The sequence below is a fragment of the Schistocerca serialis genome, chromosome 3 (assembly GCF_023864345.2).
Source record: "Schistocerca serialis cubense isolate TAMUIC-IGC-003099 chromosome 3, iqSchSeri2.2, whole genome shotgun sequence".
NCBI lineage: Eukaryota > Metazoa > Arthropoda > Insecta > Orthoptera > Acrididae > Schistocerca > Schistocerca serialis.
The window spans coordinates 766067200-766084280 of record NC_064640.1 but is presented as its reverse complement, the minus strand read 5'-3'; the positions used below and the strand labels follow the sequence as shown (position 1 = coordinate 766084280).

Sequence of the window (17081 nt, the reverse complement as noted above, 5' to 3'; positions counted from 1 at the left end):
CCGCATGTTGCAGGTTCTGTACGGGTGTTTCTGGATACAGAAAATGTTTGACTGCTGCCCTGGCCAGCACATTCTCCAGATCTCTCACCAATTGAAAACGTCTGGTCAATGGTGGATGAGCAACTGGCTCATCACAATATGCCAGTCACTACTCTTGATGAACTGTGGTATCGTGTTGAAGCTGCATGGGCAGCTGTACCTGTACACACCATCCAAGCTCTGTTTGACTCACTGCCCAGACGTATTGAGGCTGTTATTACGGCCAGAGGTGGTTGTTCTGGGTACTGATTTCTCAGGATCTATGTACCTAGATTGCGTGAAAATGTAATCACATGTCAGTTCTAGTATAATATATTTGTCCAATAAATACCCATTTATCATCTGCATTTCTTCTTGGTGTCGCAATTTTAACGGCCAGTAGTGTATAAGAGCCACTGTTTCCCAAAATTCTCCCAATAAAATGAAGTGGAGCACTCGCTTTCCCTACTGCCAACCTGACAAAGTCATCCCATTGTGTATTGCCATGCAACATTACGCCTCGTTATTTAATTGATATGATTGTGTCAATCAGTACATTACTAATGCTGCATTCAAACATTACGGGATTTTTTTCCTACTCATCTAAATTAATTTCTGTTTTTCTACATGTAGAGTGAGCTGCCATTCACCACACCAACTAGAAATTCTGTCTAAGTAATCTTGTATCCTCCTACAGTCACTCAATGACACACGAGTGTCATCAACAAACAACCATAAATTGCTGTTCACCATGTCCGTCAGATCATTTATCTATATTGAGCGTAAGAGCGGTCTCATAAAACTTCCATGGGGTGCTCAAGACAATACTGTTGTATGTGATGAACCCTCCCCATTGAGGACAATGTATTGGGTTCTACAACTCAAAAAGACTTTGAGCCACTCACATATCTGGAAACATATACCATATGCTTGTAATTTTGTTAACAGTCTGCAGCGAGGCATCAAGTCAAATAGTTTCTGGAAGTCTAGGAATATGGAAATTGCCTGCTGCCCTGCATACATGGTATGTATGATATCATGTGAGAAAAGGGCAAACTGACTTTTGCATGAGCGATACTTTTTGAACTCATGTTCATATGTGCACAAAAGCCCTTCCATCTCATGGAAATTTAATGTATCGAAAATAAGAATGTGTTCAAGAATTCCGTAGAAAACCAATGTTAAGGATATTGGTCTGTAATTTTGCAGGTCTGTTTTTTTACCCTTCTTATACACAGGAATTTGCCTGTGCACTTTTCCAGTCACTTGGGACTTTGCGCTAGGCAAGAAATTTGTGATAAATGCAAGCTAAGTAAGGGGCCACAGCCGTAGAGTATTCTCTGTAAAACCAAATTAGGATTCCATCTGGAGCTGGGGACTTGCTTTCAACTCTTTCAGTTGCTTCTCTATGCCAGAAGTGCCTATTACTATGTCCTCCATATGGGAGTCTGTGTCAAATAATGGTATGCTTGTATCATCCTCCTGTGCGCATGATTTTTTAAATGTGAAATTTAAAACTTCAACTTTCCTTTTACTGTCTTCCATTGCCACACCAGAATGATCAATGAATGGATAGAACCCTTTGACTTGCTTAGTGATTTTATGTATGACCAGCATTTTCTTGGGTTCCCAGCAAGATCTTCCACTAAAGAATGATGATGGAAATTGTTGTATGCTTTGTGGATTGATCTTTTTAGGGATACACAGATTTCTACTAACTTTTGTCTCTCAACATTTCTGTGTTCTTTTTTAATCCAAGAGCACAGCAGTCTCTGTTTCCTCAGCATTTTCCGAATTTGATCATTAAATCATGGAGGGTGTTTCCATCCTTAATCCACTTGTGTCTCCAAAACATGATTTATAATTAGTTTAAATTTTGGCCATAGTTCCTTTATATCCATCATACTGGAAGTGAACGATGTCCTTTCATTGTCTTAGTGGGATGCTAACAACTCAACTACTTATCTACTTTTTCTAGTGTAAATACTCTTCCAGCCATCAACACAATGATGATATTATGATCACTAGTCCCTGTTTCTATACTGACACTGCCAATAATTTCAGGTCTGTTTATAGTTACAAGGTCTAAAATATTTCCATTGTGTGTGGGTTGTCTAACCGGTTGTTCACAGTAGTTTTCAGAAAATGTGTTCAAAAGGACTTCACAACACTGTCTGCTTGTACCTGCTGCAGTGAATCCATATATGTCCCACTCTGTATTTGGTTGATTAGAGTTGTTGTCAACTAATACCAATTGTTCTGGCTATTTCTGTGCTACTGAGTGTAGACTTTCCTTGAATAATTCTATAATTGTTATGGCAGAATTAGATGGCCAGTTAACACATCTGATAATTGATTTGAGTTCACCATGGCCTTCTACTCATGTCCAGATAACTTCACACTCAGACTTAATTTTGACCTCAATAGACATAATATTTTCACTGACAGCAATGAACACTCCCTCTTCAATGGCAATTAATCTGTATTTTCAATATAATTCCACACCTTGCTAAATATTTTGGACTTTCTACTTTGGTTTCAGCCAGCCCTTGGTTCTGTGAATAATTTTAAATTTTAGTGCAAACTACTTTCCTGGAGGGCAGTAAGAACAGAAAATTTGCTTCACATACTTTGCCAATTTATTGTTAAAATTTTGAAAGTCAAAGTGTGTCTACTTTGTACACAATCTGATTATGCTGTCTGCTTATCAACTGGCACACATTCATCAGAGGATCTCAAACTACTGCTTAGCCTAAAAAACCACCATGTGTACTTCACAAATACTCTGCTACCTGAGTAGCTACTTCCTATGTGTGGGGCATTCCTGGCCTATCAAGAGGAGTAATACAACTCTCCACTCCATAGCATATGTCCAGAAATCAGCAGCCATGATCATCACAGTATCAACAGAGCTTCTGGCTGAGACTGTTCACTTGGCTCCAAACCAAAGGAAGTCGATCAACTCTGTGTACAATGCTGCACAATGCGAGCTCTGCTTGCTATCAGTGAGTGAGGCCAGCAGTCTTCACCACTTCCACCAGCTGCCCATATGAACACAGTATGGCCTCAGAACCTAAGGGACAGGTGTCACTGGTGCCAATATGAGCAACAACTTTCAGACTGCGGCATCCTTTACCTTCAATAGCCAAAAGCAGGGCTCCTCCACATCTCAGATGAGGCCTCCCCAGCAAACACACTGAAGGCACAATGGCATTATTTCCAGTCCTGGACACTATCTAGGGATTCTCCATAATGCACCTAACATTGGCGCTTCTGATAACCAGTACAGCCCTCTGTCTGTGTGCCTGCTCAGACCTCAATGAAGGAGTGACCACCTGTCCAGTCACAGAGTGAATGTACGAGGCCAGACAGCCAGCCTCCACATTCATGCTCTGCTTCAAGCAATGTGACCGTGTAACAACCCACCACTCACCCTGCAGTGAACGCAGACCCCAAAATGAGCCCCAACAGCAAAGCCTGTGGGCAAAACAAGAGACACCTGAGGTGTCCATGCATCATGCCACTTTCTCTGCTGCCACCATATCCTGAGGTAGCAGCCTGCAGATGGCTGACAGTAGCAATAATAGCCTCCAGCTGCTAGCGGACTGTGGCCAACTCCTCTTGTGCACACACACCATATACATCCTACTAACTTAGGAACTTACAGGTGACAAAATTAAAATCCTAGAGATAAACTATTGAAGCATTTGCAATGAAGTGTCAGAGTTTGAAGTGTTTGTGAAAGCAATGGAGTTTTCAAAATACTAAATACAGAAAGCTGGTTAAAGCCCAAGATTGGTAGCAGTGAGATGTTTAGGAAAAATTAAGTGTATATCAAAAGGATAGACTAATGGGAAATAGCTGTGGTATATTTGTCCCATTAGACAAGAAACTATAATACACCAAGATTGAAATTGAAACTGCATGTGAGTCTGTTTGGGCAAAAGTCAGTTTCAAGGATGGACATCATGTTAAAACTAAAAAATGCCTAAGATATAATTTCATTTAAAATTACATTTACTCTCTGGAATTTTCACTCACATTCATCTACAATCATACCCAAACATGGTGTGCACAATGAAATTGATAAAGATTATAAGGCAGTTGCAGCAGCAGTGATTATCAAAGTAGAAAGGGCAACTAAAACAAGTAGAAAAAGTTATATAATCAACAAACTAGATAAAGAGGTAGTGTCATGCAAAATGTAGTGTCCTATGACTACAGTATCAATGGGTAACAACTGGAACTGGTTAACTCATACAAAGACCTGGGTGTAACACTTTGCAGGAATATGAAATGGAATTACCACAAAGGTTCTGTCATAGGTAGAACAGGTGGCAGACTTCAGTTTATTGGTAGAATACTAGGGAAATTAAATATGCTCATACATGAGTTTGCTTGCAAAATACTTATGTGACCCATCCTAGAATACATCTCCACAGTGTAGGGCCCATATCAAATAACACTAACAGGTGATATTGAGTATATAAAAATAAGAGTAGCAGGCATAATCACACATTTGTTTGGGACATGGAACGGCATCATGGATATGCTGAAAAAACTGAACTAAGGGATGCTTGAATAATGACATAAACTATCGTGGGACGGCCTACTTACAAAGTTTCTACAACCAACTTTAAGTGAGGAATCCAGGAATATACTAAAACTACCTCTGTATCACTCCCATGAGAACTGCAAAAACAAGACTACACTGTTACAGCATACACAGAGGTATTGAAGCAAACATTCCTCCAACATTCCATATGTGAATGGAACAGGAAGAAGCCATAATAACTGATAATGTGGGAAGTACCCTCCACCATGCACATCACAATGATTTGCAGAATGTGGTTGTGGATGTAGATATAAAGAGTGAAACTGGGTCTGACAGCATCACTTTCTGCCAAGACAGCAGACATAGCACTTCCACTGTCCTGATTCATAAACCTCAGCTGTTAGAAGACTGCTCATCGGTCCCCCTTGTGGGCCTGTGGATGTGAACAGATACTGTCATTTGCAACTAAAGATGGTCAAACAACAGATTACCTGAAACATTACTGAATGGAACACTTTAAAGTCCAAACAAGTGACTACATGTGTTGAACACCCATTAACTGCAACATACAAGTGACTAAATGTGGTTCGAGATCAAATTAAGTTGCTCCGTTAGTTTAGTTCTGTTCCTTCAGATTCACATTTATAACGCTTCGGCCCACTTTAGCCTACTGCTCTAAGATTCTTATCATCACTGACAAGCAGCAAGCCTTTGGGTCATTTCATGATATAGCATATCACTGTGCAGGAGCTGTGCTAGTCTGCTCCAGCTCTGTATTATTTCAAACACATTAAAGGAAAGTCCCTGGTGGAATATACATAATTTAACAACTTCCTCATTCAGGCCACAAAGAGCCAATGAATGTCTATTGACTGCCATGTCATCCCCTGCCTTGTGGCATCATTCGGATGTGGTATGGAGGGTGGTTATGTCAGCACACCGCTCTCCCGGCCGTTTTGCAGACTTTTGAGACCATGAAGTCACTACCATTCGGCCAAGTAGCTCCTTACTTGGCATCATGAAGCTGAGTGCACCCGTTACCAGTACTCCCACCAAGAAAATATCATTGGCAGTACTGGTAATTGAACCCAGGTCCTCTGCCTGGCAGCCACCTACACTGACCACTCAGCTACTGTGGCAGACTGGATTATACATAATGGAAGGAGTAAAGGTAAAACTCACCATGAATCTGTGGCATTGAGTCATTGATTGTCATATAAATAAGGCTGAGAACATTTCTGAGCTTTCAGATCAAAAAGAATGCACATATAACCTGCATGGCTACATTGTCCCAGCCACCTACATTGTACTGACACACCAGCTCGAGCTAAATACTTTCAATTCTCATGAACTCCATGTGGTGTAACCGCCAGACACCACACTTGCTAGGTGGTAGCCTTTAAATCGGCCGCGGTCCATAGTATACGTCGGACCCGCATGTCACCTCCATAGTATACGTCGGACCCGCATGTCGCCACTATCAGTGATTGCAGATCGAGCACCGCCACACGGCAGGTCTAGAGACACTTCCTAGCACTCGCCCCAGTTGTTCAACCGACTTTGCTAGTGATGGTTCACTGACAAAATACGCTCTCATTTGCCAAGACGATAGTTAGCATAGCCTTCAGCTACGTCATTTGCTATGACCTAGCAAGTCGCCATTACCAGTTACTATAGATACTGTAAAACATGTACCGTCAAGAGCGAAGTTCACCATTTATGGATTAAAGTTAAGTATTCCACCAGCTACGTCACTTTTTTCTAAGTCTCATTTCCTTGTCCTGTTCCAGACCTCATGCCAGCCTGCGTGAGCTAAAACACGTGCCTTTTGGCTTCCTCTAGTAGTACCGGGTTGGCTCTCTTGCCAACCGACAACATTTGGCAACGAGGCCACACCATGTTCGTAACTATACTGCTCTGATCTACTTGTGTAATGGCTTCGCCACCATCTACAGATGTACTGTCCGAAATTTATCACTTACAGAATCAGCAGACGCAGGCCTTACTGGATGCCCTTGGACAGCTCGTCCAGGGTCAATGTGCAATGCAAAACGATGCGGCAGCCACCGCTCCACTGCTAACGCAGCCACAACACGCAGTTGCACCGCCTTTTCGTCCTTTTGATGCGGCACTGGAAAGCTGGACGGAGTGGTCACGCCAATTTGGATTCCATTTCGCCGCCTACAGAATTCAAGTTAACGTGTGGCAGCTTTTTCTCCTTTCCTCCGTCGGGGTACAAACGTACTGTGTGATAGTCAAATTATTTCCCGGACGCGGCGTAGCAACTCTGTCCTACGACGAAATTTTGTCTGCATTAGATGCATATTTCAAAGAATCAGTCAATGTAGTTGCGAAAAGGTATACCTTTTTTCGTACAAAACGTATGGCAGGTCAGACTAATCAGGAGTGGGTTGGTACCTTGCAAGGCCTTACTAGGGATTGTGCTTTTGAGTGTCAATGTGGTCTCCCTTATTCAGATACTATGGTGCATGATGCAATTGCACAGAACGTTTCTGATGTTCGTATATGGGAACAGATTTTGAAACTAGTCAATCCCTCTCTTCAACAAGTAATGGACATATTGGATCGGCAGGACACACTTGACTTTGCTCAGGAATCATTTGAAACTTCACCACTCGTGTGTCAGGTTAACCAGCCCACCGGGCGAGCTGCACGGAACAGTAAACAGTCCTCTCGCTCGGCCGCGCCAAAGCCGTCTGGCTCTCAGCCACGTGTACCGCACCGGCAAGCAAATGCAGTGCTAAAATCATGCCCGTGGTGTGCTACTAGGCATTCGCATGAGAATTGCCCGTCATGCCAAGCTATTTGCTTTTTCTGTAATAAAAAAGGACATGTTCAACGTGTTTGCCTGAAAAAGCTCAAATCGGAAGCTCAAAAACATTCCAGGCCCTTTGCTTCGCGCTGGAATCGGAATCGAACCAAGGATACTCAGGCTCGCGACACTTCGCCCATGAATATTCATGTAGTTCATGCCACTCCGCCCAGTGCCACTCTCTCTAACAGTCACTGTGTTCATCCCACAAATAGTGTGCGTCGACATTGCAGGAACTCCCGTCAAGTCGGAAGTGATTTTGTACTAGTGTCAGTTCACGTTGCACGAGACAGTCGCTCTTGTCGTCAGCAGGACAATAAACTTTTTGTGGACTTGGACATTAATGGCAAAGTGATACCATTCCAGCTCGATACCGGGGCTGCAGTTTCACTGATCAATCTAGACACTTACAAACTGCTGGGCACACCTCCGTTGCGTGCTGCAAATGTTAAGTTAAGTACCTATTTAGGTCACGAGCTCCCTGTGTTAGGACAGTGCAGCCTTCTTGCAATATACAAGGGACACACAAAACTTGTGTCATTTTACGTCCTTCGTTCTTCTTCTGCAGTGAACTTGTTTGGTTTCGATTTATTTCAGTTGTTTAACTTGTCTATAGTAAATCAGGTCTATCAGTGAACCAGACTGTGCCTTCAGACAGTGTTTCTCGTCTATGTGAAGAATTTGCAGACATTTTTGCACTGGGCCTCGGTTGCGCTAAGAACTATAAAGCACATTTGGAACTAAAAGTAAACGCGCAACCGAAATTTTTCAGAGCGTGCAATGTTCCCCACGCATTGCGTGATGCGGTCGCAAAAACATTACACGATTTCGAATCACAAGGTGTCATTGAACGTGTGCAGGCTTCTCTCTGGGCATCACCCTTAGTAATTTTGCCAAAACCTTCCGGAAAATTGAGACTTTGTGTGGACTTCAAGGCAACAGTGAATCCACAACTAGTGCCTGCAACTTTTCCTTTACCCCGTCCGGAAGATCTTTTTGACAAACTGTGGCAGGGTAAATATTTTTCGAAGTTGGACCTAGCAGATGCGTACTTGCAGATACCGGCCGACGAAGAATTCCAGCGCGTTTTGGTGGTTAACACGCATCTTGGTTTGTATCAATTCAAACGACTGCCATTCGGGTGTGCATCCACCCCTGCATTGTTTCAGCAATATCTACAAACTGTTTGTGCATCGGTCCCTACTGCAGCAAACTATCTGGACGATATTGTGATCTCTGGAAAGACGGAAGAAGAACATTTAGCCAACCTCAGAACATTATTTCAGGTCTTGCGACAAAATGGTCTTCGCTTGCGGAAGGATAAATGTGTGTTTCTTGCTCGTGACTTACCCTATCTGGGACATGTACATGCACAAGCCATACATCCCAGTCCAGAGCACCTCCGTGCCATACAAGACTTGCCTTCGCCGCAGAATTTGAAGCAGCTACAGAGTGTGCTGGGAAAAATAAGTTACTATAACAGATATGTGCCACATGCCTCTTCCATTTCAGCTCTGCTTCATCGCTTACGCCGTAAGGGTGTTCCATTCGTCTGGACGACGGGATGTGAACGCGCCTTTCGCCAGTTGAAATCGGCTTTGCTTTCCAATACTTGCCTTACAACATTCGATCCCCAGAAGCCCCTTTTGTTGATGGTGGATGCATTGGATTTCGGGATCGGTGCTGTGCTATTGCCTTTGCGTCCAAATTGCTCTCGTCTGCAGAAAGAAATTATTCACAGATCGAGAAAGAAGCATTGGCTCTCATCTTTGGTGTTACAAAGTTTCATGATTTCTTGTATGGTCGTCACTTTACCAACATCACAGACCACAAACCTTTGACATCGCTTTTTCATCCGACCAAGCCTGTACCTCCACGTACAGTGCAGAAATTCATTCGCTGGTCTATTTTCCTCTTGCAGTACCGCTACGATATCTTGTATCGGTCCACTGCTCAGCACAGAAACGCCGATGCGTTGTCCCGTTTGCCTGTTGCTGAGGACAGAGCATTCGATTCCTCCGAACTTGCTTGCATGTTCATTGATTCAGAAACCGATGATGTGGTCGAATTGTTTCAGATTGATTTTCGTCGTGTAGCTACAGCCACAGGTGCCGACCCTGTCCTTGCTACCCTTCTGCGTTTTGTTGCTACACAACGGCCCTTGTCAAAGTCATGGATCGGGGATCTGTTGGTTCGCCGATTTTTTGCTCACAAGGAGAGACTTTTTGTGCGACGTAGTGTTTTGCTGTTGCGTTCTGATAATGATCAGTCCAGGGTCGTGGTCCCACGTTGGTTACAGTCCTCTGTCTTACGGCTTCTCCACCAAGGACATTGGGGTATAGTGAGAACGAAACAACTTGCTCGTCAGCACCGTACTTGGTTCGGAATCGATGCCGCGATTACGAATATGTGCTCTTCTTGCATGGTGTGTGCCGAACAACAATCAGCACCACCGCAGAAATTATTTGAATAGCCACAAGCCCCTTCCCCTTGGCAATGCTTACACATCGATTTTGCTGGTCCATTCTGGAATGTTCGATGGTTAGTTGGGGTAGATTCATTCAGTAAGTTTCCTTTTGTTGTCCGGATGTCTTCCACGACGTCATCTGCCACCATCCAAGCGTTATCCGCTTTCTTTTGCATTGAAGGTCTTCCACAGACCATAGTTTCCGACAATGGCCCACAATTCATGTCCGCAGAATTTCAGTCATTCTGCAAGGCAAATGGTATTCAACATCTGACGTCCGCGCCGTTTTCGCCACAGTCAAACGGTGCCGCTGAACGTTTGGTGAGGACTTTCGAGTCACAGATGTTGAAGTTGAAAGAGTCGCATTCTCGGGAGGACGCGTTATTGCTCTTTTTGTCCTTGTATCTCTCTCAGCCCTGAGATGGTCGCTCGCCGGCTGAGTTGCTCCACGGTCGCCCTCATCGAACCTTGATGTCTTTGCTACATCTGCTGCATCAGGTTCCTGTGCAGCGGCAGACACCTGCTTTTGCTTCAGGCGACATTGTCTACTATCAGCACTATCGAGGTTCACGGCGTTGGCTCGAAGGGCGCATTCTTCGCTGCCTCGGCCGTGCTATGTATCTGGTTTTGGGGGCCCCTGGTGAGGTGCGTCGGCATCTCAATCAGCTGCGCCTCTGTCGTCGCACAGGAACTGCCACTCCCCGTCTGCTTTCAGCAACGGAGCCGTCTGGTCAGCGCCCTGGGGACCCAACTACCGGCTCGCCTCAGCCCCAGGTGTTACCGACGCTGCCTTCCATTTTGTCCCATAGCGACGTGCCGCTGCCGCCTGTTCTCCCACCGGCGACGCCCGCAGTGGACACGACGCTGCAACCGCCGGGTGCCTCCCTGGGTCACGCGCCACCGATCGCTCCCCGTGACCAGTTGTCCTCCGACATGGAACTCTTGCCCACTCCGGACCATATGTCGTCTTCGCCCGTCGGGTGCCCCGGCCCGATGGAGGTCGACCCTTCGGCCCCTCCTGCCTCTCTACAGGCGCATACACCGCATGTTGGCGTGCACCTTGGAGCAGGTTTTCAGGCGTTTCCTAGCTCCCCTCGGTCCGAATGGCAGGGTGCGGGTGGCACAGCCTCGCCTGTTGTTAGGCTCCCCACCTCGTTGCATACGTCAACATGGGGTCCTCCCCACGGCGGGCGGAAGCCTTATGCCACAACCGTCCGCCGATTTGCGGGGGAGGAATGTGGTGTCACCGCCAGACACCACACTTGCTAGGTGGTAGCCTTTAAATCAGCCGCGGTCCGAAGTATACGTCGGACCATCATGTCGCCACTATCAGTGATTGTAGACCGAGCGCCGCCACACGGCAGGTCTAGAGACACTTCCTAGCACTTGCCCCAGTTGTTCAACAGACTTTGCTAGTGATGGTTCATTGACAAAATACGCTCCCATTTGAAGAGATGATAGTTAGCATAGCCTTCAGCTACGTCTTTTGCTACGACCTAGCAAGGCGCCATTACCAGTTACTATTGATACTGTAAAACATGTACCGTCAAGAGCGACATTCACCATTTATGGATTAGGGTTAAGTATTCCACCAGCTACATCAGTTTTTTCTAAGTCTCATTTCCTTGACCGGTTCCAGACCTCACGCCAGCCTGCGTGAGCTAAAACACGTGCCTTTCGGCTTCCTCTAGTAGTACCGGGTTGGCTCTCTTGCCAACCCACAACACTCCACCCAACACAGCAACTCATCCCAGTTGAGCTGCAGAGCCTGCTGGCACAATGTAGTCAGCCAGGACAATGAAGCCATGCAGGTTGATGTGTATTATGTTTGACTGGAGAAGGATTCATCCAAAATCTCAGCAACATTCTTAGTCTCGTTTATATACCAACTGATGACTTAATGCATCTACTGTACAATGACTTGTTACCTTTAGATCTGCCATTACTTATTTCAATTTTAGTATATGCACCACTGAAGCAATCAATACACTAAATCAAATGTTACATTTTAGCACATACAATGCATTTTAGTACATACAATGGTGCGGAGAGAGAGAGGGGGGGAGGGGGATGGGGTGAGGGAGGGCGAGGCCGGGGCGTGGGGTGGGGAGGGGAGGGGAGGGAGGGGGAGAACGTTTTAAATATATTTCAAGTAACCCTAATGCGCAAATGATGAGATTATTGAGAAAATTTTTCTTGCTAGTAGCTTAGTAGAGAAATAAACAACAAAATTTTTCTTTTGAACAATGGAATGTAGCAATATTAAGAAAAGGATAGTTGCTACTCACTATATAGCAGAGATGCTGAATCACAGATAGGCACTACAAAAAGCCTGTCACAAAATAAGCTTTCAGCCAACAAGGCCTTTGTCAAAAATAGATGACAGACACACACACACACACACTCACTCTCTCTTTCCCTCCCATACACATGTCCACAGCCTCTGGCAGCTGTGACTTCTGCTGCCAGAGACTGTGGTCATGTGTGTACAAGTTGCATTCATGTGAGTGCATGTGTCTGTCATCTATTTTGGACAAAGGCCTTGTTGTTCGAAAGCGCATGCACGGATGCCTTCAGACAGTCGTTCTTCCCGCGAACCATACGCGACTGGAACAGGAAAGGGAGGTAATGACAGTGGTACGTAAAGTGCCCTCCGCCACACACCGTTGGGTGGCTTGTGGAGTATAAATGTAGATGTAGAAGCTTATTTTATGACAATCTTTTTGTTGTGCCTACCCATAACTTAGTATCTCTGCTACATGGTGAGTAGCAACTAGCCTTTTCATAACATTTTTCTTTCAGTATTTTATGTACATCATTTTACCAGATTAAGTGTTAATATATTGTAAGGAAATGTTTGTCAGCACAACTACTAAGAATGAAACAATTTCAATAGCATAATAAAAAATAAAATACTAGACTTCCTTCAGGCACTCTCTAGGCATTCAGTGAATGATGATTCATGACAGTTCAGGACTTTAAGCTGTTTAGTGCCAGAATAGCAGTAAGCAAGCAATCACTGAAATTTTGAAATGAATTAATATAAAGCACAACAATGAAATAGAAACAGAATAAATTCTGCAGTACTTACCATTGTCCTTCTCATTTTTAATGGAAGTATTCACACGTTTTTTTTCTTTTTCCACCTGTCCCACTTTGAACACATGCAGATACTGTTTGGACATGCAAGCTACAATATCCTCACACATTTCAACTTTCATTGGTGTGAAACACATTTCCTAACTTACTGGAGATTCTTCAAAATCTATAAATTTCTGTCTTGATATATCATGTGCCCTCACTTTAAAATAATAAAGCACCAAAGTTCTGTCAAGGACTGCAATCAAATTTCCAGTTACCTGAAATAGTGTCAATAATTTGTTTTCAGTTTGTGAATATATATTACAACAAGCCACACTAAAACACAAAATAATTTTCATAGTGTAACTTATTTGTTACTGTGCATATTAAATGAAAAGGTGAAGCAACTACTTTAAAATACAATGGCAGACTGATGTATAGAGCTGAAAAATGAAAGAACTAATGTAATTTATTTTATATTTTTCATGGAAGATCCATAGCAGTATTTCAATGTTGCTCTGCTGCTTATGACACAGATACTTAAGAGAAGAATATTTGTCAACAGCTTTGAATAAGGGATAAAGCCATTCATCAAATCCACTGAGAAAAATGTTTTAAAACACAACAGAAACTTATTTCCTTCAGATCACTATCTCTCTCATTCAAATGAATATTTATTCAGTGAAACTATCATTTTGTACAAAATTTAAATGTATGTAACACAGTAACTGAATCATTGATTTGAACACCACAGTTTCTTATGAGGAATGATACTATAGTGTAGGAAGTACCCTGTATTTGCCTTCCTCCAACCGATGATTCAACTGACTCAACTAGTTCAGGATGAAGCTTCACTTTTGCCTTAAATTAGAATCAGCTTTGTTGTGCAGATTAACTACACCAGGAACTGAAAGTCGTATTAAGTGGCAGAATGCAGTAATGAAATGTTACAGGCATGAGATACACAAGTGGAGAAACCATAAAAGTTAACTACATCTAAAACTCAGACAATATGGATGTTCATGGCAGACATGGCCATATCTTAACTGCAACACTTTTTACGGAATACAGTGGAAACAAGTGAACCTGTGTGGACATTTGTGTAGTGCTACATTGTGAATGTATAGAAGGCAAATAATATCATACTGTGGCACAAATACATTAATTTCACTAACATTTATAAAACAACTCATGCTTTGTGTCACATGATAGTTTAATATAAAGGCAGACATGGCATTTATGATTCCAAGAAACTTGAAAGATTTTACTAACGACTTTTTATGGCATTATACAAAATAAATGCAATGGCCTCCAACGTGTTAACAGAGTTCAGAGTAATACATTCCAAATTCTATATTCGGGTAGACAAAGCTGATGAGGATGTTGTCAGAAGTGACAGGGACACACAGATATTCAATGAATCTCATGGTGGAATATTGGCATTATGAAAATAATTGGTATGTCTGGAAACCTAAATAGAGAGACAGATGGAACAAAGAAGGAAGGAAGATTAGGCTTTAATATCTAACTGACAATGAGGTCAATCGAGACATGGCACAAGCTTGGATTGGGGAAGGAATTTGGCCATGTTCTTTCAAAGAAATCATCCCAGTGTCCTCTTTAACTGATTTTGCAAAATTAGTAGCAAAATAGTGTCGACAAAACAGTCTTCAAAATGTAAATAACATCCTTCTTAATTCTACAACAGTCCTGATGGAGGCAGATTACAAGAGATGTGAGCTTCCTGTGTGAGGCTATCAGTTAAACAAGATATTTCATGTTAGTTTGGTTTATAATCAGTCGACATACGGCTGGGAGAGCAGTGTGCTGACCACATGCCCCTCCATATCCACATCCAGTGACGTCTGTGCGCTGAGGATGACATGGTGGCCAGTCAGTACCGTTGGGCCTTCATGCGCTGTTCCAGCAGAGTTTAGTTTAGTTTTTTGGTTTATAATGGATTAATACTTTTAATTATTTTAAAGTAAATCTCTTGTACATAAATCTAAGTGACATAAAATAGTATGGGCCCAAAAAGATGTACATCACATGAACATTTTAGCATCATTGCAATTATGTCACATAAAATAGTGGCCTCATGACCACTATAGATGGGAGCATGGCAGGTGGCCTAGTTTTAGCCCACAAAACTGAGCTGTAGAGACCAACTTAGTCTGCTGCATGGGTCAACCTGAGACAACAAGTAATTTAATGGCATGGATCGGAGGCTCTGGGTCTGGGGATGACTAGCAGTCTGCAGTGTAAGACACTGGTGCCCACTAAAACCTAGTTAAAAAATTATAAAGACTTTTGAGTTTTTAACATGGAATTTCACCCAATAACCCAAAGTAGTGAATAAAAATTTCCAAATACAGTAAAAGCCCTTTTTTACATGGGTCTGGGGATGACTAGCAGTCTGCAGTGTAAGACACTGGTGCCCACTAAAACCTAGTTAAAAAATTATAAAGACTTTTGAGTTTTTAACATGGAATTTCACCCAATAACCCAAAGTAGTGAATAAAAATTTCCAAATACAGTAAAAGCCCTTTTTTACATTCCCGCATTTTACATTTTCCCACTTTTTAAGTTAATTTTTGTCAGTCCCAACACAAGTCTTATTCTCACAATACAACACTTTCCCATCATTAATGATTCCATGTTACAACATTTACCACATTTTAAGTTTTCTTTGACATTATCGTGACCTTCAACACTGATTTTCATATACATTTCTGCAAAAATTGCATTGTATTCCTGCTCAAAGTCAGCCTTGGAACAAAGCAGAAAATGCAGCCTATATGCAAAGTTAATTATCATGTAATGTAGTGTTAGTACAGTAAGTAAGATTTTCATTGTCAGCATTTCGGATCATGGTCACCTGTTATAGGTTCGCAGTGTTTGGAAGAGTGGGAAAGTATGCTGAGTTACTGTCTTAATGATAATCACGATCTGATGATAGTGACTCTAGAAGCAACTTTCCTTCTGGTCATTGCATTGTATTACAACAGCCTTAATTTAATTTCACAGTCATTTATACAAATAAACACTACTTTTGAAGACGGACATCTCCATAATGAGCTTTCACAAATCTTTCTTGCTTTCACATGAAATAAGCTACTCTGTACCAGGCGCACAGTCTTAGGCTGGTACAAATTGATGTCAGACTTAAACATTCCTCCTTAAGATACTCCATATCATGGCAAAAATTTCTGCCCTCTTTCTCATCTAGGAAGTCCATGAACTGAGTTCCCTCGTTGTCGGCAACAAACTTAGATTTCATGCCTACTATTCTCTGTTTAGAAAGAAAGACTGCCAACTTTAGTGTTTTAATCAGTGTTGTGTTACAAGTTTTATTTATTATGATTTTATGATGATTATCAATAATAAGTCTTACATTAGAAGACTAATATCTTTTTAATATGATTTCTGAAACAGTAGAGTTAGATTAGATTAGATTCAGTTTTTGTCCCATAGACCCCAAAAATGAGATGATTCTCATAGGTGTGGAACATGTCAGAAAGTGTAACATAAAACATTTGACTTACTACCCTGATCATTTGTCAGGAGATTGTCGAAATCGGTGAATACAATGTGCTAAACTGGAACAGCTAATATTTACAGAGTTAACACCCTGTCAGAATGAAACACTGTTATGCACTATTAATAAATTTATCATACACAAAATACCTAATCTTGACTGTTGTGACCAAGTGCTGTCAAAACTGAAATCGAACAGACAGTTTTACTTAAGCTGGCTTAACAGTCTCTGTTAAGATATTTATCTATAGAGTAGAAGGAGTTGCCTATCAAAAAGTCTTTCAAACTCTGTTGAAACCGTGCTTTATCTGAAACCATGTTTTTAATGGTTGCTGGCAATTTACTGTAAATGTGTGTTCCTGAATATTGGACCCCTTTTTGGACCAAGATAAGTGATTTTAGGTCTTTATGTAGATTGTTTTTATTCCTAGTATTGATACTATGTATTGAGCTATTGGTTGGAAATAGAGATGTATTACTTGCAACAAATTTCATTAAGGAATAAATATACTGGGAAGCAGTGGTTAGAATACAAAGTTCCTTGAACAGGTTTCTACATGATGTTCTTGAATTTACACCATAAACGATTC

General features: G+C 42.3%; 1 protein-coding gene across 1 annotated transcript in view; it reads right to left on the bottom strand.

The window, feature by feature from the left end:
- The window catches only part of LOC126471215 (Hermansky-Pudlak syndrome 3 protein-like), an 80391-nt gene that overhangs the window by 42215 nt on the left and 21095 nt on the right, over positions 1–17081 (bottom strand). The window contains 1 exon segment of the mRNA XM_050099338.1: positions 12965–13232. Within this exon segment, the coding sequence (XP_049955295.1) occupies positions 12965–13232 (268 nt within the window).